The 26,876-nt window shown below is 26.8% G+C and overlaps 2 protein-coding genes and 1 long non-coding RNA gene across 5 annotated transcripts in view; 2 read left to right on the top strand and 1 right to left on the bottom strand.

Annotated features, from left to right (window-relative positions):
* The window catches only part of LOC149058398 (uncharacterized), a 13,126-nt gene extending 3,556 nt beyond the window's left edge, over positions 1-9,570 (bottom strand). The window contains exons 1-3 of the long non-coding RNA XR_016190178.1: positions 9,287-9,570; positions 2,612-2,705; positions 2,358-2,448 (exon numbers count right to left, since the gene is read on the bottom strand). This is a non-coding gene — a long non-coding RNA (uncharacterized LOC149058398). The remainder of the gene's footprint in view (positions 1-2,357; positions 2,449-2,611; positions 2,706-9,286) is intronic.
* Positions 7,282-9,087, top strand: LOC107162773 (uncharacterized). Its single transcript, XM_015509797.2, has 2 exons — positions 7,282-7,537; positions 7,884-9,087. Exon 2 carries the CDS (start codon positions 7,914-7,916, stop codon positions 8,706-8,708), a length of 795 nt encoding a protein of 264 aa, XP_015365283.1. The 5' UTR covers positions 7,282-7,537; positions 7,884-7,913; the 3' UTR covers positions 8,709-9,087.
* Positions 9,571-9,660: 90 nt separating the features above from the next.
* Positions 9,661-25,176, top strand: Papss (3'-phosphoadenosine 5'-phosphosulfate synthase). 3 transcript variants are annotated; one of them, XM_015509796.2, is made up of 11 exons: positions 9,661-9,872; positions 21,152-21,257; positions 21,341-21,576; positions 21,844-21,982; positions 22,223-22,341; positions 22,883-23,089; positions 23,168-23,395; positions 23,466-23,663; positions 23,727-23,933; positions 24,130-24,406; positions 24,488-25,176. In XM_015509796.2, the coding sequence occupies exons 1-11, from the start codon at positions 9,834-9,836 to the stop codon at positions 24,583-24,585; spliced, it is 1,854 nt and encodes a 617-aa protein (XP_015365282.2). In that variant the 5' UTR covers positions 9,661-9,833; the 3' UTR covers positions 24,586-25,176. The 3 variants fall into 3 exon arrangements, with proteins under 3 accessions (XP_015365282.2, XP_015365281.2, XP_015365279.2); XM_015509795.2 differs by lacking the exon at positions 9,661-9,872 and adding an exon at positions 18,419-18,626; XM_015509793.2 differs by lacking the exon at positions 9,661-9,872 and adding an exon at positions 19,716-19,828.
* The last annotated feature ends 1,700 nt before the right edge of the window (positions 25,177-26,876 follow it).

Raw genomic sequence — 26,876 nt, forward strand, 5'->3', positions numbered from 1 at the left:
ACAAGTGGTACATATACGTCATCTTTAAATCCATATGAATGGTAATAAGTTGAGTGAAGTATTTAGGGCAGACATTAAAAGTCCCGTCCATATAAATGTCTGTGACGTTACATAAAACATTCGAATTACGTTCAATAGAAAAACCTATAATTTATGATATACTAAAAAAAGAATGATTTCTTATTTACCACGATTAATTGAGCTACGACGACTTAGCATAAAATACGCGTCGACCGAAGTCCTCTTCGACCACCACCAGGAAAAGACAACATTTTATCGACGGGGTGGCTGGCGACTTGGCTACCGACCGTCGTACTGTCACTGGAAAATGGAGGGGGGAGTTTGCCCTGAACTTCGATAAATCGCCACTTGTAATATCCGTGGCAAAGCGGTTCCGCGTTCGAACAATAATGTTATAATTTATAGGTACCTATTACTATATTATATTATTAAGATTCTTATACAGATATATACCTACACATTATATACGATAAAACTTTGGGGGTGGTTTCCGATGTAAAATTGAAGATCCTTGGTGCATTATAGAGGTCAAAAGTAAAAATTTTCCAACAGTTTTTAAAAAAATCGAGAAAAACAAAAAAAAATGACAGAAAAACTGGAATTTTTACGCAAAACCAGTTTTCGACCAAACCGATATTTTTATATGGTTGTAATTCAAAAACTGATCACTGTAAATACTTGAAATTTTCGCCAAATTTTAATGTTAAATATATATATATATATATACAGTAAAATTTTCAAATAGTTTTGACTTTTTTTGAGTTATTTATAGACTATTGAAATTTTCGATTTTTTTGAGAATTTTGTTTTTGAAGTGTCGGTAAAAAAATGTTGGACGACCAAAAAAACTTGAAAATTTAATAAAAGGATCCTTGTGAGTTTTTCTTATTGTAGCTAAAAAAAATTAAAAATCGTTAGTCACAATTTTTTTTATAAGCGTTTATAGTTCAAATTTTTACGAAATATGTCGAAAACGCGAAAATTTGCAAGTAATTTTGAAGTTGAAAAATCATAAAATTTTATATTTTTCTATAGTGGAATTTTGAATAAATTATATAACGTTTTATAAGCTTCACTGTTACAATCTTTTGATAACCATTAATTTATTCATGATTTCGAACAGTTTTTTGTTGTACTTATAAACATCTGGAATTTACTGACTGCAATTTCAGCGTATTCCTAGTATAAATTCTTAACTATAGTTTGGTTTTTTTGCAGACTGTCAACAGTGTCAACAATGTAGACAATTATTATTATTCGTTCATCGATTATTACTTATTATAGTATTAACATGGATTTTAAATTTAAAAAAATGGTAGGTACTATAAAATTTATATTCAAGAGTAATAGGTATTATATCTACAACAATAATAAAGTATATTGGTGCTGTAGATACTCTCGGTGACGTAGCCAGGTGCCCAGGTTGGATGTTTCCCCTCATAGTCTTCTTTTTCATTAAATGTATTATCTATTTATATCACCTAAACATGAAAACCGTAAAAAACTTAATTTAGTTTATAATTAAACCTCCCTCCACCTATCATAATCCTGAGTGGCTGGATATGCCACTGAGGCACATTAAATATAGTAGTCAGTAGATATACCAATACCATATATACAGTTAATAATTATAACTTTTAATATATAATTTTACAATATATTAACAATATTAAATCAAAACCATACAAATATACAACATGCTTTCTACGTAGAGTGTAAATACATCGTGTATTTATTTAAATATCTAAATATATAATAATAATATTATATTAATTAATAATACACACGAAAACCTTTATAACGTGATCGGTGATAGGACATACTGTTAAAATATTATTAAAAATATAACACAACCGTTTTAAAAGTATTCTTTGTTTAGCGATCTGCCAATAATTAGTCTTCTGATTTCGCTGGTACCTGCACCAATTTCATACAACTTGGCATCTCTTAAAAATCTGCCTGACGCGTAATCGTTAGGTTAGAATAATATAAGGTAAGAAAAATATAAATACTGAGTATATATATATTTTTCCATATATTATACTTGATCTATATAGTTTATAAAGTTTCATGTTAAAATATACTTTATATAGAGTTATTATAGACTGCAGTAAGCTCATAAAGCCCTATAAAACATTATATAAACGATTATTTATATTTGAATTATTTCAAGTCTAACATATTTAAATATATAGTCTAAGACCGAACATTTCCCTGTTCCATTGAAATTATCCGGTATAAATATTAAATTACACATCTGATATATACCATACCAATCTATAATAAGCAGTATATGTTTAGGTTTTTTTTAATACATAGCATTAATTAGAGTTTACCTGAATTAATTGAAACTCTCCAATTTTAGTATTAAACTGTTCTCTAGAATGTACGTAATCAAATGTCAGGTCTATACACGCCTGCATTAATCTAAAATGTTGACATTAGAAAAATTAAAATACATAAATAATTTACATAAAGGTACAGGATTCATTACAGAACTACTGTTAAATAATAGTTTATAATAACTATTAATGATCTAATCATTGATATATTATTGATTTTAAATTTTAATTCAACAGCCTATACATACCCAACAGGCCCACCAGAAAGCACCATCCTTTCCAAGTCTAGTCCGGACATTAAAACGTATACGCCTTTATTTTCTTCGCCTAATACATTTTCAACTGTAATAAACATAAAATAATACTAATATAAATGCATGTTTTTTAGAATTCATTACCTATTACAATCATAATATAGTGTGGTAGTATATATATACATACGCCAGTAGCGTAGCTAGGGGGCTTAAGTGTTTAAACCCATCCCATAGTCGTTCCCCCTAATAATTAACGCTTCTATTATTTGTATATTATTTATATATGAAAACTGTCAAAAATTTAGTTTAATTTATACTTAAAATCTCCCATTTCATGATTCTGGCTACGCCACTGTATTCATAGGCGGATATAGGGTGGCTTAGCTAATAAAAAGCTATACTTAAATAGTTTGTCTATTCATTTCAGTCACTCCTGTGATATACTTTGAAGACACCACACCCGCATAATATGTCAAACAAATTTACTACACCACAAATTTGCATTCAGTAATCAGAAGAACTAATTTTGTATCGTAAATTTTAATATTACAACGAATTTATCTATAAATTGCTATACTCTATCAGACTTAAAAATAGGAAATACATTATCTGTATTTTCTTGTTCATTATTAACTATACAGTATATTTTATTTTTTAAGCAATTTATTAGCATTTTAGGTTCTGAACGAAGTGATGAATGTATTGATTTTACAATGATGTGTGTGTGTTTTTTTTTTTTTTTTGTGTCTGTGTACAGCATAACTAGTCGAAATAATGCTTCGATTTCAAATTTTTGGGGTGGTTTCCGATGTAGAATTGAAGATCCTTGATACATTATACAGGTCAAAAGTAAACATTTTCCAACAGTTTTCAAAAAAATCGAGAATAACAAAAAAAAATGACAGAAAAACGGGAAATCTTACGCAAAACCAGTTTTCGACCAAATTGATTTTTTTATATGGTTGTAAATCAAAAACTAATATCTGTAAATACTTGAAATTGTCACCAAATGTTTATGTTAGTGTTAACTATATACAGTATAATTTTCAAAAAGTTTTGACTTTTTTTGAGTTATTTATAGACCACTAAAATTTTCGATTTTTTGAGAATTTTTGTTTGAAGTGTCGGTAAAAAAATGTTGGACAAACAAGAAAACTTGAAAATTTAATACAAGGTTCCTTATGAGTTGTTCTTATTGTAGCTAAAAAAAATTAAAAATCGTAAGTCACAATTTTTTTTTATAAGCGTTTATAGTTCAAATTTTTACGAAATCTGTCGAAAATGCGAAAATTTGCAAGTAATTTTAAAGTTGAAAAATCATAAAATTTTTTGAGTTTATAACTAAGGATTAAAAATACAACACTAAGTTTTCCATAAGTTTTTCTTCAAGTAGTTATAGAGAAAACTTGAAGCATCATTATAGGAAAAATTTTAAGTGCGTTTGAATTTTAAATTTTTACGAAATAGCGTAACGATAACGATTTATCCTGAAACGATTTTAAATATTTGTTATTATTCAAAAAGTATAAGTATTTTCTTTCCATGATTTAATTTTCAAAATATTTTGATTTTTTTTAGATATTTATAGACGACTGAAATTTTCAATTTGTCTGAAATTTTTTTTTGAAGTGTCGATAAAATTTTTTTGGTCCTATCAAAATACTTGAAAATTTATTACAGAGTTCCTCATAAGTTATTCTTATAGTGAATAAAAAAATATAAGAATACATAGGCACAATTTTTTTTTATTAACATTTGAAGTTCAAATATTGACAAAAATTCTTCAAAACCATGAATATATTTTTTTTGTGTTTATCATTACGTTTTGGGGCAGTAAAAATGCTTTGACTTTTAACTTCAGTACCTTGTTAAATCAGAAAGTGAATCTAGTTGATACTTTGGGGAATATTTTTCTAAATAATCGGGATAAACAAACTAAAAATTAACGGAAAAACAGGAAATTTTACGTACAATTAGTTTTCGACAAAATCAATTATGATTTTTTATGTAACTTTAAAACTATGGACCATTGATACATGAAATTTTCACCGAATGTTTATATAAGTACCTATGTTCTATCCACCATAAAATTTTTAAAAAAATTTGACTTAAATTGAACTATTCATAGGTATATGCAATTTTTAATCATTATAAGTTTTTTTAAATTAAAATCGATAAAAATTTATTTTTTAGGTACAAAATCTTGAAAATTTAATACAAGGCTCTTAACATATTATTACAATAGCAGTTGAAAAATAAAATAAATTCATAGTTACAATTTTTTTTTATAAGCATTAAAAGTTTGAATTTTTACAAAATACGTAGAAATCACAAAAATTCACAAATTATTTTAAGCTAGAAATTAATAAAAAAATTTCTTTTTTAAACTAAGATTTAAAAATTTAATATAAGATTTCTTACAAGTTTTTCAATCTTTATCACAATTTGTCTGAAAATTTTTTTTTGAAGTGTCGATAAAATGTTTCTGCCCTATCAAAATACTCGACAATTTAATACAAAGTTCCTCATAAGTTATTCATATAGTGATTAACAAATTACAAAAATACATAGGCACGATTTTTTTTTATTAGCATTTGAAGTTCAAATTTTGACTAAATACATAAAAATTACGGCAATGTTCAAATTATCTTAGATCGAAATTCATAAAAGTTTTTCTTTTTAATTCTAAGATTTGAGAATTTAATACAAGGCTCATAATATAATTTTGCAATAGCAGTTGAAAAATAAAAGAAATATATAGCCACATTTTTTTTTTACAAGCATTCAAATTTAAATTTTGACAACATACGTAAAAATCACGAAAATTCGCAAATTATTATAAGCTAGAAATTCATAAAAAATTTTCTTTTTAAATCTAAGATTTGAAAATTTAATACAAGATTCCTTACAAATTTGTCAATCTTTATCACAAAAAAATGTCAACCGGAAATTCAAATTAAATTTTTATTAGCATTTGAATTTCAAATATTGACAGAAATTCGTCAAAACCATGAATATTTGCAAATTATTTTGTAGTTCAAAATTCATAATATTGTTTGTATTTATATCTAAGGTTATAAAATTTAACACCAAGTTTTCCATAAGTTTTGCTTCAAATAGCTATAGAGAAAATTTGAAGCGTCATTAGAGAAAAAATGTTTTGATCGTTTGAGTTTTAAATTTTTATGAAATCGCGTAATGATAACGATTTATCCTCAAACGAGTCTAACGAATTTAAATATTATTTGTTATACTTCAAAAATTATAAGTCTTGAAAATTTCACCAGATATTTAGATCGGAAATTGAAAAATTGAAAATTTGTTAAATAATTGTACCACAGATTATATATATATTAGACACATATATATTAGACGAGATGATTGTATTGTGATTACGAAATGTTTTCATGGATATTAGAGAAGAATTTGTTTGAAAATTTAATACAAAGTTCCTCATAAGTTATTCTTATAGTGATTCAAAAATTATAAGAATACATAGGCACAATTTTTTTTTATAAGCGTTTATAGTTCAAATTTTTACGAAATCTGTCGAAAATACGAAAATTTGCAAGTAATTTTGAAGCTGAAAAATCATAAAATTGTTTGTGTTTATAACTAAGGATTAAGAATACAACACTAAGTTTTCCTTCAAGTAGCTATAGAGAAATCTCGAAGCGTAGTCATTATAGGAAAAATTTGAGGTGCGTTTGAATTTTAAATTTTTACGAAATAGCGTTACGATAACGATTTTAAATATTTGTTATTATTCAAAAAGTATAAGTCGTAGATACGTGAAAATTTTATCAATTATTTAAATTGGCATTTTCTTTGCATGATTTAATTTTAAAAATATTTTGACTTTTTTTTGAGATATTAATAGACAACTGAAATTTTCAATTTTTCTGAAAAATTTTTTTGAAGGGTTGATAAAATTTTTTCGGCCTCATCAAAATACTTGAAAGTTGAATACAAAGTTCCTCATAAGTTATTCTTATAGTAATTAAAAAATTATAAAAATACGTAGGCACAATTTTTTTTTATTAGCATTTGAAGTTCAAATATTGACTAAATACGTAAAAATTACGAAAATTCGCAAATTATTTTAAGCTATAAATTTATACAAAATTTTCTTTTTAAATCAAAGATTTGAAAATTTTTAATTATCTATAATATATCCTAGACTGACAAATCATCTCCGTTCAGAATCGTTTTTCGTATACAATGATACCTATCATTCCATTCAAATCTAACCTACCCTAGTCAGAGGTCCACCCCACCACCTAATGTACAGCAGAGCGACATCCACTTACCCGCTCTTTTAATGTTTCACCTTAAATAATCATCCATCTTCCCATACTCAATACTCAAATACGTTTACTTGTTGTGTAATCCCAACCTCTCTGCTTTAATATTTGTAAACATGTATAGTCATTAGTCACTATAATATTGTTGTTGAACCTATCTGATCTTTTAATTCATATTTTATTTATATGGTCTATAAGGTCTATGTATAATGTATATAATATATTACAATAATATGCAATATGCATAACATCTTAAACTGCTCACACACGGTCTTAGAATACATAAGTATTTATGCTCACATGTGTGTTATCAAAGTGTATCTTAACACTGATAAGATATCAAATAGTTAATTTCAAACAAATATTATTGTATGATAAATTAAATTAAATTTATCATGCCATCATGCCATCATAGTAAATAGTAATACACTAATGTCTAATACACTATACACTTATACAGTTACTCGTAAGACTTACCATCCAGACCCCAAACATTTTCATTTGTAAGTTATTGTATTCTGTGATCCATGGATCTGGATTTTCTATAAAAAATACACAGTCGCTCCAAAATACAAATTACTGACTACAATTGTCACGAAATCAGCGCTGGGTATAGGTAGGTATTAATTTAATGAATATTAAAATTTACAAGCCATAAGACATTTTATTCATTTATTGTTTGTATATTAATTCTACTTTGAAAATTGCCCTCAATCATGTAGATGTACTTTTTATTTTAATGTGTGTAGATAGGTAATATTTTACTAACAATTTCAAATGTAAACTATATATTAGTATTTTTCATGTGCACATTGAATTTAAAAAATACTATGATAGTGGGTAATCATAATTTAAATATTGACTCAATTAATTTTCATTAGGTACAACATTTATATATAATTTATGTTCATAATAATTAGGTATATAAAATTATTAAATAAGAAATAAACTGTTTGTTATAGGTAGATGAATAAACATTGTTTGCATTAAAAATGAATTCAACTGAAAAAATTCTAAAAACATTGAGTGCAGATCAAATTTCTCAAGTTGTTGCTGGTGTGCAAGCAGATTTGGATGATGAAATGGTTAAAACAAAACGAACACTAGATCAAATCGATCAAAATATTTTCACTTGTATCAACAATTTAAAAAAACTTAGAAGAAGCATCATAATATCACATTATGCAAAAATGAAAAATAATGCTGATGGCAATAAAAATTGTCAAAGAGATGCACTTCTCAAAAATTTGGACTGCGAAGACGAAGCAAAAGACTTGAGTGTATTTATGACAAACCTAAGTAATGTATCAACACAAGTAACAACTGAGCCTGCAAGCAACATAGAACTACTTAGCAAAAACATCTCACAAAATGCTTTGCCTTCTGGATGCTTTATTCCTAAGACTGGATTAATTGATTTAACATTTGTTATTGGAAATATTGTTAAAATAAGTGATTCTGAAAATGAAATGAAATACAAATGGACTGTTTATGTACGCAATGCAGAAGAAGGAGTTGACAATTTGGTTTATATTGACAAAGTGACATATTTCTTACATGAATCCTATGAACCCAACCATATTGTAGATGTAATTAAAAAACCATTTTCATTAACAAGACATGGATGGGGGGAATTTGTAATTCGTTTACGTTTACACTTCAAAGGTAACATGAATGTCCAAACTGATGTATATCATAAACTGTGTCTGAATAAAGACATAACAGTTGGTATTCCAATGGTTGCTAAGGAGCAAACTGTTAAGTACAAATTATTGCTGCACAAATAGTAGGTATATTTTTTAATGTACATTTAGTCTTTGTAAATATTGTGTAAATAGATATATGGTAATTATATATTATGATGTATATTGAACCTAAAAATTATATTTTACTTTTAATTGTAATTATATAAAAAAAATCTGATACTAAGCAAAAGCTTATAAATTATTATTTGTTTTTGATTCTATAGTACTTCAGTTAGAATTAGCTAGTATATTATATGTTAGTTCTACATTTATTACCCTCATATTACCTATTCAAAGGTTATTTTGACAATAAAACTAATATAAGGTTTAAGATTAAAATATAATAATTTATAATTGAGTATCTACTTATAGGTACTTTGATTTGGATAAATTTGATGGGCTTGAATTAATAATAACAATAATTAGATAATAGGTATTAAGTATGACTTAATACTGTTTTTTAAATTCATACTATATAATTCTTTTGTATATTTATATTTTATATAAGTTACCATCAATTTATTACAAAACTACCTATGTTCTATATAATGTACCAATTATTCTAATAATTATAAAATACATTAAAATGTTCTATATACATATTATTGATTAATGAATACCCAATCATTGTTTCAATTTATTGCCAGCGTAGATTTTATGAGCATGTCATGATATATAATCATACACCCCTATTATGGTGTAGCGTCCCAGCATACAGGAAGACGAACGACTTGTGTTGGAGTAGATGGTAGATAGCAATGGCAAGCCACACACAAATTAAAGGTTAATTTTCTTTACAATTTTACATTTTCAAGTTTGAGGCTGCGGGTTGTGTTTTTAAAAATTCCAAGTTTTTCTACAGCTGATGTCAATTGATACCTTTATTACGTATATCGAAATTGAACAGCTGACATTTCTTATCTATATTCTATATCGTGATAATAGTAAATAGAGATATGTCCGTACTTTCGTAAATTATAGTTTTCTGATCTTTTCATCTTTTGGTCCACAAGCTCACAATAATTACCAATTTATAAAGAATAAAACTACTACAGAAATTTCTTAATTAATAACTAAAAGTGGTAGTTGTCAAGTTCACAGATTATAGTAATTCAATCAAATACTATATACAATATATATTGTATATAGTATTTGATACTTTTAAAAATGAGCAAAAAACCAGAATCTTCATCTAAATGTCGAACAGTGAGTATCCAAATGTATTAGATACAAATAACAACTTTTAATTACAATATATTGCTTTATCACTCCAGCATCAATGTAGTGTAAAATATACTTAACAATTAACAAATGTCTGGTATTTATTTAACTTTATTGTAGGTAATATTTACGTTTTAATTTTTATAAAATAAAATTCCAATCTTTGCTGTATACTTGATTACAATTGATCTCCTATGGTTGATTAGGGTGGACATTCATTTCAGAAGATCTGGATCATTACATATTTAAGAAATCACTGTATGGTATCCCAAAGAAGTACTCCAGGACATTAGTGTTTTTACTGGGTTTATTCATCACAATAATGATAATTTCCTGCCATAAAACATTCTGTTTAAGTAAATTCGACAGATGACTTTAATATTTTTATTTTTATTATGAACATTTTTAATTTACTTAATAATTATTTAAAACCAGTTAAATACGCAAATGTAACATGGTAATGGGTGAATAAGTCATGATAATTTTTCTTAGTTTTCTGGAATATTCTGAGTAAAAATGAAAATGAATTTATAAAGATTATCCGCATCAGGCACACAAAAATAATAAATTAATTGGTAATGTATTTATGCTAATCAAATTAATAGGTAATGTATTTATGCTAAAAAAATTAATAAAATAATTATACTTATCTATTGTATGATACGGTATCATTGATACCTATTACAATATAATATGTACTAAGTACTTGTATTTATATCTTTATAAAATAAACAAATTAAAGTGGGTTGTCTTATTTTATAATTTTAATATTATATATTTTAGTAAAATAAAGTATCTATTACCTTACAGTTAGCCGTAAGGTTTGAATTTGTCATTCTAGATTTTAAAATAATTTAATCTGGCAACACTTTTATAGATGTTAATGTATTTTATAATATATAAACAAACTGATTGAATTTTGGCTGTTTAAGTGGTATTTTATTTAAACCACTTATAACATACCAAATTTATGTTTAGCAGAACCAACCTTATGTTATCACTTTTAATATTTTGGTGAATTCCCCCATTAACAAACTTTAAGTTGAGAACAATGCTTGTCTCCCTATGTTGGCTATTTTATAATATTAAAAATAATTTTTTTTAAACAATAAATGACAAAGCAAAAATCTTTTATGAAAGATTCCATTTCCACCTAAATACCTAATCACCCAAATCAACATATAAAAATTTGGCCACTCCCATAATTCCTGAGAATCCTGTGAGACGGTTGAAGCGTAAATGGTATCGTGATCTCTTAAATTAAATTAAATATTTAAATTAATTAATTTATTATCAAGCTAACAGAAAGTGTCATCAATGGGTGGCTCCTTTTATTAAAATCTCATGACCTGTCAACTTTTATCTAATATTCTTATTGTGTCATGTATAATTAATGATACAGATTGTTTATTTCTTGTAAAAATAAAAAATAATTTTTATGTAAGTTATGAACAGGTAAATAATCACAATTTAAAAATGCATTTTTGGTTTAAATTGTATAAAATTAAAATATTCTAAAAAAATCAAGGGAAACATGTAATATCATAAGTTTAATGTATGATAATAGATGAATAATTGACTTTATATTAAATATTTAAATGTAACAATACAGTCAATACAGAGTTAGTTCTGATAAACATAAATTTGTTATGTTACACACATGGATCAAAGAGAGAAACAAATGGTACGCTAACATCATTTTTAAGATATTAAATTTACCAATACATTTTAAAATAAGTACCTATTATTGTTACTTGTAGTATTTTAGATTTATTGTTAAATTGTATAGATATTTTTAATAGGTATTTTGAAATTGAGGATAGATATGTCAGTTTTCCATTTTTGTTTTTAATTATTTAATTATGATATTGACAATTTGTAAAAACTTTAAAGAAACTTATCCTATACTGTTATGATATAAAAAAAAAAATTAATTATAAAATAAGTTATTGTCATGGGAAAAACTAATGAGATACACATGTATATTTTATGGATGTGGGTATTGCTGGACATAAAAAAATGTCATGAATTACTTATAGTCAATCTTGAACCTTTTATTTGTCTTAATAAATTAAGTATAATATGTACCATAATCTATTCATGGTATATTGTAACATTACCATTGTAGTAAGTACTTCATCAAACTGTATGTTAATTGTTATTATATATTATGATACATTTCAATATTTCATGATACTATCAAATTGTAATTAAATATATTAGTTATTTATTTATGATTTAGTTGTATAATGATGAATGGTCTGTTTGTAAAATATTATTTTAATATAATTTGTCATTTAACCATGTGGCAATGACAAGGCATTATAGGTTGACAATGTAGCTATTAAGAGGTCATGGTTTCAAATATGTAGATACCTAGTCCCTGGCTCAGTGATCCTAGTACTAAAAAAATTAATTACAATCTTCTAAGTTTATAAACTACCTATTGTTCAAACTATTATAGATAATCATCATAAATCATCTTATAACTACATTTTCAAACAATTGTACCGTTGCATAAAATATGTCTTAATAGTATGCCTATTTAAGTTTTTGGAAAAAAAAAAGTTATGCAAAATACTCACTTATTACTTTATCATTCACTGACTAGTAATATTCATGATTAATAAAATAATAAATTGTCGTTATAGAAATTAGATACATTTAGAGGATGCAGTGGGTAGGTATTAACTAATTAAACTTATTGTGTTGTTAATACAAAATATATGTGTTGGACTAATCAAATTAGATTACATGCACACTTTAAAGTTTAATGAATGTACCAATCACAAAAAACTTTTAATTTGTTTTCTCAATATATACTTCATTGTGGTTGAATAAATATTAGATTTGTTGGCATATGTAAATATGTTGCGATGTCTCAAATGATGAACGATGAACTTTATTGTAACAAATTTTAATTTCTCAACATTCATGAAATAATTCCAATTATAATTTTGAAATTAAAATTTGCTCGTCTCATTTAATATTATTTAGTATAATAGGTACTATATAATATTATATGATACTCCTTTATTATGCTCTTTAATATTTTTGCAAACTTCAAGGTGAAGTTATGGACATTTTTTTTAATGACAGTAGTGATAAGTAGGTATATATATAATATATTAATATCTTAAACATTGTCCATTGGAAGGTGGGGCCTAGATATTTTTCTTGCGTGCTCATGATTGTATTATATATTTTAATTGCTAGGTAGAGCCGCGTCATGCTGTTTTACAACCACGCTCTTGATTTCTGTTATTTTTTGACAACTCGTTGCTATTGATATTTGATATTGATCATCACATTCATCACTGTTCAATTTTTGCGAGACAAAATCATTGTAACCCAATGTCATAATAGAGCCAGCAATGGAATTTTCACGGTACATTAATTCTATTTCATAGTTTGTTATTGTTATGTCTTCAATTCTGAATAACGTCCTTGTTAAAAATACAATAAACAATACCTATCGATATAGATACATTGATATGGAATAATAATAATAATAATAATAGTAATAACCGAAAATAACTGAGTGATGATGATGGCACCTATTACCTAGTACCTACTAAATGTGGTACAAACTCGGTAGGAATAGGAAATTATACAGTTAATTCTGTGGCTTTAGTGGTTGGACGAAAAAATATTACCTTTTTTTTGTTATTTAACTTTACAGCCTTATGTACAAAACCTTGGAAGTTGTAACCTTAAGTCTTGCGGTATAAAATTAATTTCCGATTAAAATTGGAGTATTTCTTGATGAATAAATAACACAGAAAAAAATTAATACGATCCAGACCTTATGAAATGAGTAAAATTGGTTCGTACATTATTTCTTATATTATATTCTTAGCTTTTAATATTTAGTTAAATCTATTGATACGATTTAATATTTATTGAGCATTTTCAAGTTTGACTAATCACTGGAACTTTTTCAAATAAATTTCCGTTTTACTTGGTGCCGGTGTCGCAGGTTTTTAATACCCTCAAATATTTTTAAAGGGGGGTAAAAATATCCTAGTATATAATTAATGATCTGTTAAAAATATACTAGAATATATTTACCTCCCATTGAATTTTTGTAGTAGATATTTTTACCCCCCGGTAAAAATGTGTTTTTAAGGGGGGTAAAAATATCATAGAATATAATCAACGAACCGTATGTAGTTCAAAAATAGTTTGTCATAGGTACTTGTAATTTGCATCAAATAGACATTTGCTATTTATTATAAAATTTGCAAAATATTTGGCTCATTTTAAGCTATTTAGAATTTTTTTTCCTTAGGTTTTTTTGCATAGTTGTATATACGTATCTATATGTTTATGTTCAGTTAAAAAGTATGACAATTTAATACAAGAATCCACACAATTCAACACGTACTCGTTAAAGTATTTTAAAAATATACAAAATATAATATGTACTTTACCTACCAACACATTTATTATTTTTTTTGTCAACGATTGAAGTAGTTTTGACCAAATAGTAGATTGATTTATAGAAATAAATTATTAACATATTTTGCATTGTATCATTGTCTCATAATGAAAAGGTTTTAAAGTAATTTTTGTAATTGTTCATTGAATCATTTGTAAGTTAAAGGACATTGAATAATATTTTTACTGTAAATACTAAATCATAAAAAGTTTATGCAATATCCAGAAATTCAATTAACTTTAGTTTAGAATCAAAGTTTTTTTTATCCAACTTGATTGTTAATTAAGTATAATACCGTACATTTTATTTTGAATTGTATAGTTGTATTTTTATTCTTATCATAATATTTATCGACAGTCACGAATATGTTGAAAATACTGTTTAATTTTTAATAAACAAATCAATATAATAATAAGAACACATTTTTATAGGGGGGGTAAAAATATCCTTTATGAATTCACCTGGGAGGTAAATATATCCTAGTATAATTTAAATAAAATTTAATTTATCCCAGTATATTTTTACCCCCTCTGGAAGCGTTTTACCCCCTTGGGGTAAATAAAATCGGTAAATCCAATAATCATACTATTTTAAAGTTTAAACATATTTTTACAATAAATATATTATTAATTTATTATATACTGTATAGAATCAATTTAATATATAATTATTTAGTACATTGTAACAGGCGATTTTTACCCCCCCTGTAGAACAATTTTACTGGGGATAAAATTAACCTAGTACATTTTTACCGGGGGTAAATTTAACCTAGGATAATTTTACCCCCCTTATAATTTTACCGGGGGTATAAATATACTAGGTTTTCTTTACCCCCGGTAAATATATCCTAGGTTAATTTTACCCCCGGTAAAAATATCTGGGGGTAAAAATCGCCTGTTACAATGTACTAAGTAATTATATATTAAATTGATTCTATACAGTATATAATAATATATTTATTGTAAAAAATGTTTAAACTTTAAAATAGTATTATTATTGGATTTACCGATTTTTTGCTATTTGGTTGTTTATAGATAAAGTGTTGGAACTTTGGAAGTATTAAATTAAAATTGTATTATGTCAGTTATATAGTTACATGCCATCGATAACATTTACTCAGTCTTCAGTATAGTATACACATTTGTAGAGTTCGTAGTAGGAGTTTACACAAAAAAGGTGCCGACCGCAAATGTCACGGAACCGTTTTACTTTTATCTTTTATTAAGTAGAGAGTGTAGAGACGGTAGAGTACCTACCTTCACGAGGTACCTACTGACTTCTAAGGATATACTTATAATATGATGTTATATATTCCACCTTTTTTTTGGCTTATATAGGACCGCAATTAAACAGTATAATAAAGTTATTAGTTCATTTCCAAATTTAAAATACCTAGTATCATTAAATCTTATTAATCTACAATTATACAAAAATAGGTATATAAATATAATATTATATACTTACGTGCCTCCCTAGGGCTCCCTATGTGTGGTTGGTTGTTAGTTGGTTACACTTATATCCAAACATAATAAGTTTTGTCACGCAATCATCATATTTATAAATCAAGCTATTTTAAAATCATTAATTATTTGTAAGGTTTTCAAATTATATTGGTTAACTAGTTAACTTTATCACATCAAACTATCAAAAAACAAGTTAAATTTTAGGTAGTATTTACTCTTTATTTGTATATCATACTTACCTGTTAATGCAGTCATGTCCATTTACACCTGTAGCTGATACCTATGACCATATGGGCTATGGTGTTTTGTATGTGATGTGATTGGATTTCCTTATTAGTTATTATTGCTTGTATTTCGTACTTCTTCACCATATTATTTTATGTCGTATAATCATACTTGTTATTCCTCTCTAATCATATATTATTGATCTTTTAAAAATACATAGCTGGATGTCTTAATGTCTGGAACGTAAACAATTACCAACTAAGGTTAAAATAGCTACAATTATTAAAAATTACAAAACAGTTAAGGATTAAAAAAATATATTTAGTGGATTATAATTAATTAAAACTAAGAAGCACTATAAATACTAATATACACTTCCTCAGCTGAACTAGGTATCCTACCCGATTAATCTACATTCTACCTTATCGGAATTTTGATTTTTTAAATGACCACCTAGTTTTAATGTAATATTGAAAAATGTTTTTTTTATTATTCTTCAATATAAATCTATCTATAATTTTTGATACCCTGTTCATCGTTCATTATTTGGTAACGTATGTCATCCTATTGTAGGTACTATGTAAATGTAACATACTCTCATCTCGCTTATCGTAGAAAACCATAGAACAAACACGATATAATTATTCTTAATCAATAATCATAGATCAATTCATTCTAGAAGATCTTAAATCTTAAAATCTTTGAATCTCAAATGTAATAATGAAAAATTGGTTTTGCTGATTTAATGTTTGATTTTGATATGTATAGGTACGTTTGTAACTTTGTAAAACTGAGACAAGTAAACAGCACATGCATATGTGACGTTCCCTTACACATAGGAAAACGAAGTAGGTACTGTTGTCTGAAAGTAAAAATTCTTTTATTTCTATTGAATATTTTAAAAAATGTAGACTATAAAATATAAATGATTATGAATTATGACCAACTAATCCTTTGTATACAATACATTAACCATTGGATACTTGGATATGTATTCAAATATTAATTTATGAAATTTGTTTACATCATGGTACCTATTTTTTGATTAGGATTATTATTATGAATTATGATAAATAAATTAGTCAAATTTTGATGAACACTTCTATACCTATTATTTATAAAAAATATTTAACATTTCCATCTGCAAACTGGAGTAATAATTTTAGTTAGCCTTGTGGCTATTATTAATAGAGAATAATATAAATAATATGTGAATAGATAATGTTCATCATCTTTCATCAGCCATCGCAAATACCACCTAGACAGGAAATTATAGTCTGACATATTCCGGTTATTATTACGTTGTGTTTTTCTTGTTTATACTATTATCTATGTAGGTATTAATATTCATGTGAACAAAATCAATTGCTTAAAATTACCACCGCTTTAGGTGATAAACATTATTATTATTAATGATATTAATTTTAAGTACAATGTTTATTTTTATTTCTTGTCTTGTTATTACTTTTTTATATTCATCGAAAATCAAAATTAGTTATAAATAATAATTGTAATACATTTTGCAGCATTTTAAAGATTATTGCAATACTATTACTATTATATTCTAATATGTTCATTTGTTTGATACTTCATAGATTATCTAACAAGGTGTGTTTTCGCTCATATAGGTACTAAGTTGCAAACACGAGTGACGTGTTGGGTTTTATACGACTATGTTTATAGAAAGTTTACAAGTAATTTAAGTAAATTATAGTTCAATATTTATCGTGAATCCCCGTGTATTCAAATTATTATTCACTATTCAATATAATCTCAAGAAACATAATTTTCATGAAGTAAAAACAAACTTTTCAAAAATCATATACATTTTGCCTACATATTGTATATGTAAACATGTATCTATTGTCTAAGTAGGCTAATTGGTATTTCTAAAATCATTGATAATATAATATAATTTAAAGGTTATAGTTTTGCCTTGGATCTTGATAAATAAGTTAAAAAGCTTTTTTATTTCGTTAACTTTATTGCTGTAGATAAATGATAACTAATAAGGTGCAGAGATACGCATCATCAAAATTAGAAAACCTAATACCTAACTTAGGTATTTCAGTCTACTCGATATTCATGTATTTGTTAATGTTTATTGTATATTTGTATTTAATTATATTTTTTATAGTAAAATGTTTGTATGAAATACATATTGTGTTTTAATATTTAATATTTAAAATGATAAAATATTCGTTTAGGATTAATCAAATACAAAATAATAATATTAAAAAAAAAATGTTTAAATTATCATTGGTCTCTATACTTGCGGAGGCGAAAGTAACATTATTTGCACGAGATCGTAATTGGGCGATGGAGGTCAGCGTATAGAGGGGGTTCCTCTGTTCTCGGCAATCCGTTAGATATCCTAGTGCTCCGGTCTTCTTCCGATCAATTGGAAAATCACGCTCGTTGAGCTGACAACTATAAAACTTGCTCTTTTTTTATTTAACGATATTATATATGGTAACTTACAACTTTGATATTTCACTCGCATATATTTATAACATATAAATTGGTTTTTGTTCATAAATATTTTATTATTTTTAATTAAAAATGTCGGTTAATGTAAGGAACAAAGTGGTCCGTTGTCCAAGCAGAAGTGTACGTATATTAACATATGCATTTACTTACTTACTTACTTACTTATTTACTTAACATTTTTTATTCAATAATAATTTTTTTATTCACATTGATAAGTGAATTACTATTATTTTTTACGTTATGTTCATCCATTATTACATGCAAGAATAAATACAAAACATTAACTTGACTAACATGAAGTTATTAAGTTTAGTTAAGTTAATTTAATAATTATTAGCATAATATAGGTAGGTATAAAAACTTTCGTAGCTATGATATCAATATTTTAGATCTTCTACTTAATGAGTGATCGAATTTGTAAACGCTTGGATTTTTTGATGCTTCAAACGTTTCACCGGTATGAATAGATTATAGATTAGGTTACAATGAATTGTATCGTTTTGAATTTTAATCTTATCGTTTTAATTTTCTCGTGTTTTTATATGTCATGCCATAATAAACCTATAATAAAACTTAACAAATATTTATTAGTTTTCTTAAAACGATAACGATAAACAATTGTAATACTTCATAATATTCAACCATTCAAGTCAAAAACGATCATAAAATAAAAAGAATATTTTAATTTTAATACAATCGAATCTTATAAAAACATTTTAATATCACTCATTTTATAAAACTGCATATAAAGTTATTCTCCTGTACTTTTTATAGTAATTTGTTTTATTTGTTGATTGAGTATTTAAATAAAATACTTTAATCATCAATATTTGAGTAATATTTTTAAACAACAATCATACATTGAAGGTCACATTGGCTTTCGCCGGAGAAAGTAGCTTAATATACGAGTTCCAGAGCATAGTCATTAGGTTGGGTTTACTTCCTGTCTTAAAAGTTTCGTAATAACACTTCCGTATCATCATCAGAAGTACCTATCTCGTAATCGTGTGCTGCGTGTATATTATATACAAAAACGTGTTGTGACTGTGAGCGCTGTCATATTATTTAATGAATTTAGGAATTGGGCATACGTCTTAATATGTGATATAAGATAATATTAAATATTAACATCTTGGAATTATTTTTAAGTGGTTATTATTTTTTGTACTGGCGTACTGTAGTTGCCCATACGATTCTACTATAATCATAAATGTTACTCTTATACGCTAGTGTAGAATAAGTGGATAATTGCCAATTTTAAAAATGAAAAAATGAAGTTTTTGTGCGTGTTTTATATAAATTCGTGTATATTTTTCAGTGTTGTAAGTATTATTTTGTTAGAACATAATTATTTGTATACCAGAGATTAAAAAAGTTTCTCTTTAAGAAAATATCATAGCCATAGCCCGTATTGTATTTTCTCCAAACAGTCCAAACGCACTATACAGCAAACTTTAGGTTCAGAACAAGCCATTATTACAATTTGTTATATTTTAATTTCAAAACAAATGCATTTTAAAATAGCAAAATTCTTATTAATTAAAATGTTCAGTGTGGTTTGATCTAAGATCGAAACAATACATTCGGGTATAACAGATGTTAGCAATTCCCTTAATGAAAACAATTCAGGAAACGTTAAATTCAATAAAAACCTTAAATAAAGCAATTTTTATTATTACCTAGTATTAGCATGTAATAAATTAATATCATATATAATGGGTAGATAGAAACTAAGACGAGTCTAAGTAAACAATTTCTCAAAATAGTTAGGCACCTATACTTAATTTTTTTTTAAGTATCAAATAACTTAATACTTTGTTAAATACTTACCTGACCATTTATTTTTCTCTCCCAACAACCAACAAACATGCACCTGTATTAATCCATGAACAAAGAGTTTTTACTTAACTAAAACTTAAATATATAAAAAATAAATCATAATAAGTTAATTTGAAAACAAAAAACAAAAAAAGTTATTAACGATTGAGGAAAACAAAATTAATTTTTTTTCATAATCAAAATTTAAGACGTTGTTAATATTGGCCTAATGGTTCATAACAATATAACATAGATACAAATATAGGTACACCTTAACTTTTGTTAATTTTAATGTACGCATTTATATTAAGTCATATTTAGGGAGATATTTACGTTTTAATGTTTTATTTATTTAAAAAATAAAGCTAGGTAATGAATGGTTTGTTAACCGGAATAAAAAGTTTGAATTTATCTTGTTGCTTTATATATATTGGTATAAGTATTTAAGGCATTAAAAAATTAACGTTGTACGCCGCCGTATTTAAATAGATATAGGTGGTTAAATTTTGTGAGCCAGTAAAAGTTATACTTCTGCAATATTTACTCAGCCAAAATTGTTTTAGGATTGTATCGTCACATATTGCTGTTCTTAATATTTTGATATACTATTAATATCAACTACACTCTTCTAATATTACATTTCGACAACTAATTACTAATTCCTACAAGAAACATACCCATGTGGCCATGTTTAAATTATACTTGAAATTCAACATTGTTTTTCAGTGGAATTGTATCGAACAATTATTATTATTTTAAACAAATAATAATTTAACAAAAATTATTGAAAACTGTGATTTATTTTACCATGTATTTTGTTTATATAGGTAGCGACTAATGTCACCGTTCAGAAACATCACGTTTCTCGAGACAAACGTGGACAGGTTCTCGGCAACATACGTGGATTCCGGGGTTGCACCGTTTGGTTTACAGGTCAGTGCGAATAAAAAACGTTTTAATCATTTTTTTTTTAGTTCGTTTCATAAATAACGTCAATAAAATCGAATCTTTTTCAGGATTATCCGGTGCCGGCAAGACGTCCGTATCCTTCGAATTGGAAGCGTATTTGGTCGCCAGAGGAATACCAGCCTACGGATTGGATGGCGACAACATGCGAACGGGATTAAACAGAGATTTGGGATTTAGCCCCGCTGATCGAGAGGAAAACATCAGACGCGTGGCCGAAGTGGCCAAATTGTTCGCTGACAGCGGTGTCGTTACACTGTGTAGTTTTGTGTCTCCATTCCAACAAGTGAGCAGCTAATGTAAAATCAAAGTACCTACAAATATTATTACAAGTGAACAGGGGCGTATTTAGAAATGTCTTAAGGGGGGGGGGGGAGGCCCACAAGCAAAAAGTTCAAATTTGCGTACACGGGGCGTAGAGTTGTAAAATTTCTCATATAATAAAAATAAGTATAAAATACAGCGAATGGGGGAGGCACGGGCCCTTTGTGTCCCTCCCTTAAATACGCCCCTGCAAGTGAAGTTTTCAAACAATGTTTTTGTCATAATCTAGGACAGAGAAATGGCCAGAAAGATACACAAAGATGCTGATTTACCATTTTTTGAGGTGTTCGTTGATGCCCCTTTAAGCGTGTGTGAAGAACGCGATGTCAAGGGTCTATATAAAAAGGCCAGGGCTGGTCAAATTAAAGGTATTTCAACATTTTATTTTTTGAACACATACAGCGTTGTGAAAAATTAGTAGCTCATGTAGGTACTTGGTAGTTAGTACTTAATTATAATTATTAAATTTTATTTTACATATTATATTTTTATTTACTATTAATAATGTAAAATACTAAATATTTTAGTTGACTCATCAGCTTATGATCATTTGTATTTGAATAACCAATTTAACTGTTAAAGAAATTCAAACATTTTTAAATTCTTAGGTTTTACTGGAGTTGACCAGGAGTATGAAAAACCAGATTCGCCAGAATTAGTTCTTAAAACAGTTCATTTATCTGTAGAAGAGAGTACTATGCAAGTAGTTCAAATGCTTGAAGAAAATGTGAGTTATTACTATACAGTAATAAAGTTATAACTGTTATAAAGCCTTGAAATGTTAGCCGTGTAAACAATAGAATTTTTCATTACACATATATTTTATTGGTATTTTCTTATGAACCCTATTTCTAAATGATATATTTCTGATATCCAAGTTGCCTCAATAAAAAATTATTTTAATATTTAGCCTTTTACACAGACACATACACCTTCAATACACACACTGTATATATAAAATACTTTGTATCTTATTTAATTTTTCTTCAATTATAACCAATGAAGTTTTACATCACGAATTTCATTTATTCAATATTAAAGTAGAGACACTGTGACAGATAGTAAATGGAATTTGTGAGATATGTCTTAACTCACCTGATTAACATTAAGTTAAAAGAAAATAGTGAAATAAAACACAAGTTATAATTATATGTGATTAACTTACTAGATATATTAAGTATTTAGAATAAACACAATTTTTAAAATAGTATCTAAAATGCTAAAACCTATTGTTTGTTAATTTAAACTTAAAATAAATTTCTTTTTAGGAAGTAATTCCCCTGCAAATGAACCGTGACATTGACCGTGTAGCTGAACTGTTTGTCCCAGAAAATGAAATAGAAAAAACCAAATCCGAAGCACTTTTACTTCCTCGGCTTGATATTGGGAAGATGGACACACAATGGGTACAAGTATTGGCTGAAGGCTGGGCAGCTCCACTTGGTGGTTTTATGAATGAAGAAGAATATTTACAAGTATGCAATAGCAATTAAGGCTTTAAATGATTTAAAACCTGAAACTTATGGAGTATTATTATTTATTACTATTTGCAGACTTTGCATTTCAATAGTTTTAGTGAGGATGTCAATCAATCAATCCCAATTGTTTTACCTATCACCACTGATCAAAAAGAACAGCTATTTGGCTGTGAAGAAATTGCTTTATGGTATAATTCTAAACCGATTGCAATACTTCGTAAACCATCATTTTATCCCCACCGTAAAGAAGAACGAGTATGCCGTCAATTTGGAACATCACATCCCAATCATCCTTATATAAAAGTAGGTACTTTTTGTTTTTAAGTAATTGTTATTAAAATTTGAATTTTTAATTATATTTATTATAATTTAGACAATTTATGAAAGTGGTGATTGGTTGGTTGGTGGTAACTTAGACGTTATAGAGAGGATCTTATGGAATGATGGTTTGGATGATATTCGTTTCACTCCAAATGAACTCCGTGCTAAATGGAGAGAAATGAAAGCAGATGCAATATTTGCTTTTCAACTCCGAAACCCAATACATAACGGCCATGCACTTTTAATGCAGGTTTGTATAATAACATGCTTAGTTGCTTAATTTATTATGGTTAATGTGATGAATGTCAATTAGGACACTAAGAAAAAGCTTCTAGAACGTGGATATAAGAAACCGGTGTTACTGTTACATCCTCTTGGTGGCTGGACAAAAGATGACGATGTTCCACTACATGTAAGAATACTTCAACACAAAGCTGTACTTAGAGATGGCATTTTGGATCCAGAATCTACTGTTTTGGCTATTTTCCCTGCACCTATGAATTATGCTGGGCCTACAGAGGTATAATTTCTAAAACATAAAATATGTTATATTTGTTTTTTAATATTTAGTAAGCAATAATGAACGGTTAATTTAATAGATGTTTGTTTAAAATGCAATCTTTATTTGTTATAAGATATTAAATTTACTATCTATTTTACAACTCTTAGTATAATGAATTAATGAATAATATATTTTAACAAATTTTGATTTTTAGGTGCAATGGCATGCCAAAGCTCGCATGTCTGCTGGAGCAAACTTTTACATTGTGGGTAGGGATCCAGCAGGAGTTCCACACCCAGATACTAATATATCAGGTGATTTATTCGATCCCACTCATGGTGCTCGTGTGTTGACTATGGCACCAGGACTATCAGACTTGGAAATTATACCCTTTCGAGTAGCAGCCTATGACAAAACAAAAAAAGCCATGGACTTTTATGATTCTGCCCGTCATAATGATTTTAACTTCATTTCTGGCACGAAAATGAGAGGTATATGTTTTTGTCGTAAACATCTAAGCTAATCTCACATATTATACATTTGTTTCTATCAATTGTAAATTTTATTTTTAGGTCTCGCTAAAGATGGTATCGAACCACCTGCTGGGTTCATGGGATCTTCAGCCTGGGAAGTACTGGCTAGCTATTACAAATCGTTAAATAAACTTTGAACAAGATTTATATTTATTTATATTTGTCCATAGTGGACAGTTGACATTCCTATTTTAATAAACTAACAATCCCTCCATTCCCTTTTAAACTTCTTTACTTCTTCTATGTGTGAATTATTTGAATTTTTTGTGTTAGTTATTTTGGTGTGTTGAACAATTTATATTAATAGAATGTAGAATAGCATTTATTATTATTGTTATGCATTAGTACAATATTGAAATACGTTATAATGATAATAATTTTTTTTTTAAATGTTTAAAAAATTACAGTACTAAATTTTATTTTTATAGTTTAACTACAATAATTATTGAACTAAAAATATTACAGTGAATAACAGTGAGGTACTTAATAGTCTTTTAAATATAAATTCTATATACTATAATGAACAATTAAATGATCAAAGTGTATACTCCTATTCATGTTTACTATTAGTCTTAGATATATTATATTATATAGATTAGTTTTTCAGAATGTATTTATAATATTATTCTACTGCTATTAATTACAAAATTGATACCAATAGCTTAATTTATATGTTACCATTGTTAAATATTTTGATTTAAATTTAAATATATATTTTTATTTCTAAATGTTTTTTTGATGTGTATTTTATGGTAGAGGAATATTCAGATATTTCCTAACTTGGTAGTTCCCAACCCATAGGCCGCCAGCAATGTAGTACTGGGCTACAGAAACTGGTTAATTTTCTATGCCAAAGGTCAGAAAATTTTAATTGGAACCAACATCAAAATTTATATATGATTTTATACACACATATATTTATGCTATCGTATTTGTATGTGCTTATATTTTATATCTCATATTATATCAAATGTTTTTTTTTACATTATCGTGAGGTGTCCGTACAACAAAAAAGGTTGAGAACCGCTACCCTAACTAATAAAATATGAACTATAACGCATTGTATTATTTTTATTGTAATATATAATATTGTATTATTTGATTTATTACAAGATCAACACCGCCTCCTCCATAAAAAAAAAACCATAAGTAAATCATGAATAATAAAAGAATAAAGTGTATACTTCTATTAGTTAGTTAGTTTTAACTCATAGTTATATTATACAAAATAAATCTTATATTCATATGATAAATTAATTATCAAAATGTTTATCTTATATTCTTATTATTGTTAGGAATAGGATAGAGTTTTTATTCTAATAATATTATTTTACTGTTTTAACATTGACTAATTATTAATTAATAACCAGTTACCTCTGTTGAAAATGAAAATTACTTAGGTCTGTGAAACTCGTCAGATAACACCAGGTTTGACTCCCTCCTAGTTAACTATATGTATACCTGTTGTGTAATAAAGCCTCTTACATGAGACCACAGGGGGGGGGGGGGGTATCAGGTCACAGCCCCCCCCCCATGAGTTTTTGAAAACCCCTAAAAATATTTTTCGAGATTGAAAAGCTTTAAACTTGATACTGAAATTTTTTTTAGTTTTTGATCAAAAAAATCTATCATCAAAACAATATTAAAATTGCCATCAAATACTTCGTTAATTAAAGTTTTGATTATATTCTAATATGTATTAGTATAACTACCTATATACGTTAAATTGGTTTTCAGGCAATTTTTCTGTTATTCTCCCGAGTCACGATTATCAGTACGAAAGTACCTAATATCTATATTTGGATTGCATTTTCGTGTATTTCTAGCGAAATTAAAATTTTCCCTATGAGGTCGAGATATCACGGTCTACAACGACGATTGTGCATATTTATTATAGCTACTATAGGTACTCTATTCAGAATAAGAATTCCCACTTAAGCCGGAGGACAGCAGGACCATCGATCATTTTTAATTAAACTAAATAATTTTAAACTTATCAGAAAACTATAATATTACAATTAAAACTCCTAGATTGTCTAAAAATCAGGTTCATAGAAATAATATTCCTTGTAACGATAGGTACTGAAACTTATTATAAAATTGCAATTTTTATTCCATTTCTGGATACATTTCTTCAAAGCATTGAAGACCGGTTAGTAAACCATAAACATATTTTTACTGGATTCCAATGTATTATAAATTTTGAAAATGAAATAAATATAAATGATGTTAAACTGTCTTTCTTAAACAGACTTTATATAGTAAATTAATAACTAATGCAGACATTTACGTAACAAATGGCAATTTTTTACAGTATATGAATGATAGTTAATTATATTATACACGTGTAATTACTATTTAGTCGTTGTTTTATTCTTTATTATATTAATATTGACTTAAGGGCATCGGAGCCGATAAGTTTTTAAAA

The sequence above is a fragment of the Diuraphis noxia genome, unplaced genomic scaffold, assembly GCF_037042655.1.
Source record: "Diuraphis noxia isolate RWA-SAM2 unplaced genomic scaffold, SU_Dnox_SAM2 contig0002, whole genome shotgun sequence".
In the NCBI taxonomy this organism is placed as follows: domain Eukaryota; kingdom Metazoa; phylum Arthropoda; class Insecta; order Hemiptera; family Aphididae; genus Diuraphis; species Diuraphis noxia.

Bases quoted from the DNA above. Each gene is read 5' to 3' on its own strand.
- LOC107162773 (XM_015509797.2), top strand. From the start codon at position 7,914: ATGAATTCAACTGAAAAAATTCTAAAAACATTGAGTGCAGATCAAATT.
- Papss (XM_015509793.2), top strand. From the start codon at position 19,778: ATGAAGTTTTTGTGCGTGTTTTATATAAATTCGTGTATATTTTTCAGT. The intron at 23,090-23,167 runs GTATGCAATAGC...TACTATTTGCAG, and splicing joins ATGAAGAAGAATATTTACAA to ACTTTGCATTTCAATAGTTT. The intron at 23,664-23,726 runs GTTTGTATAATA...AATGTCAATTAG, and splicing joins GCCATGCACTTTTAATGCAG to GACACTAAGAAAAAGCTTCT.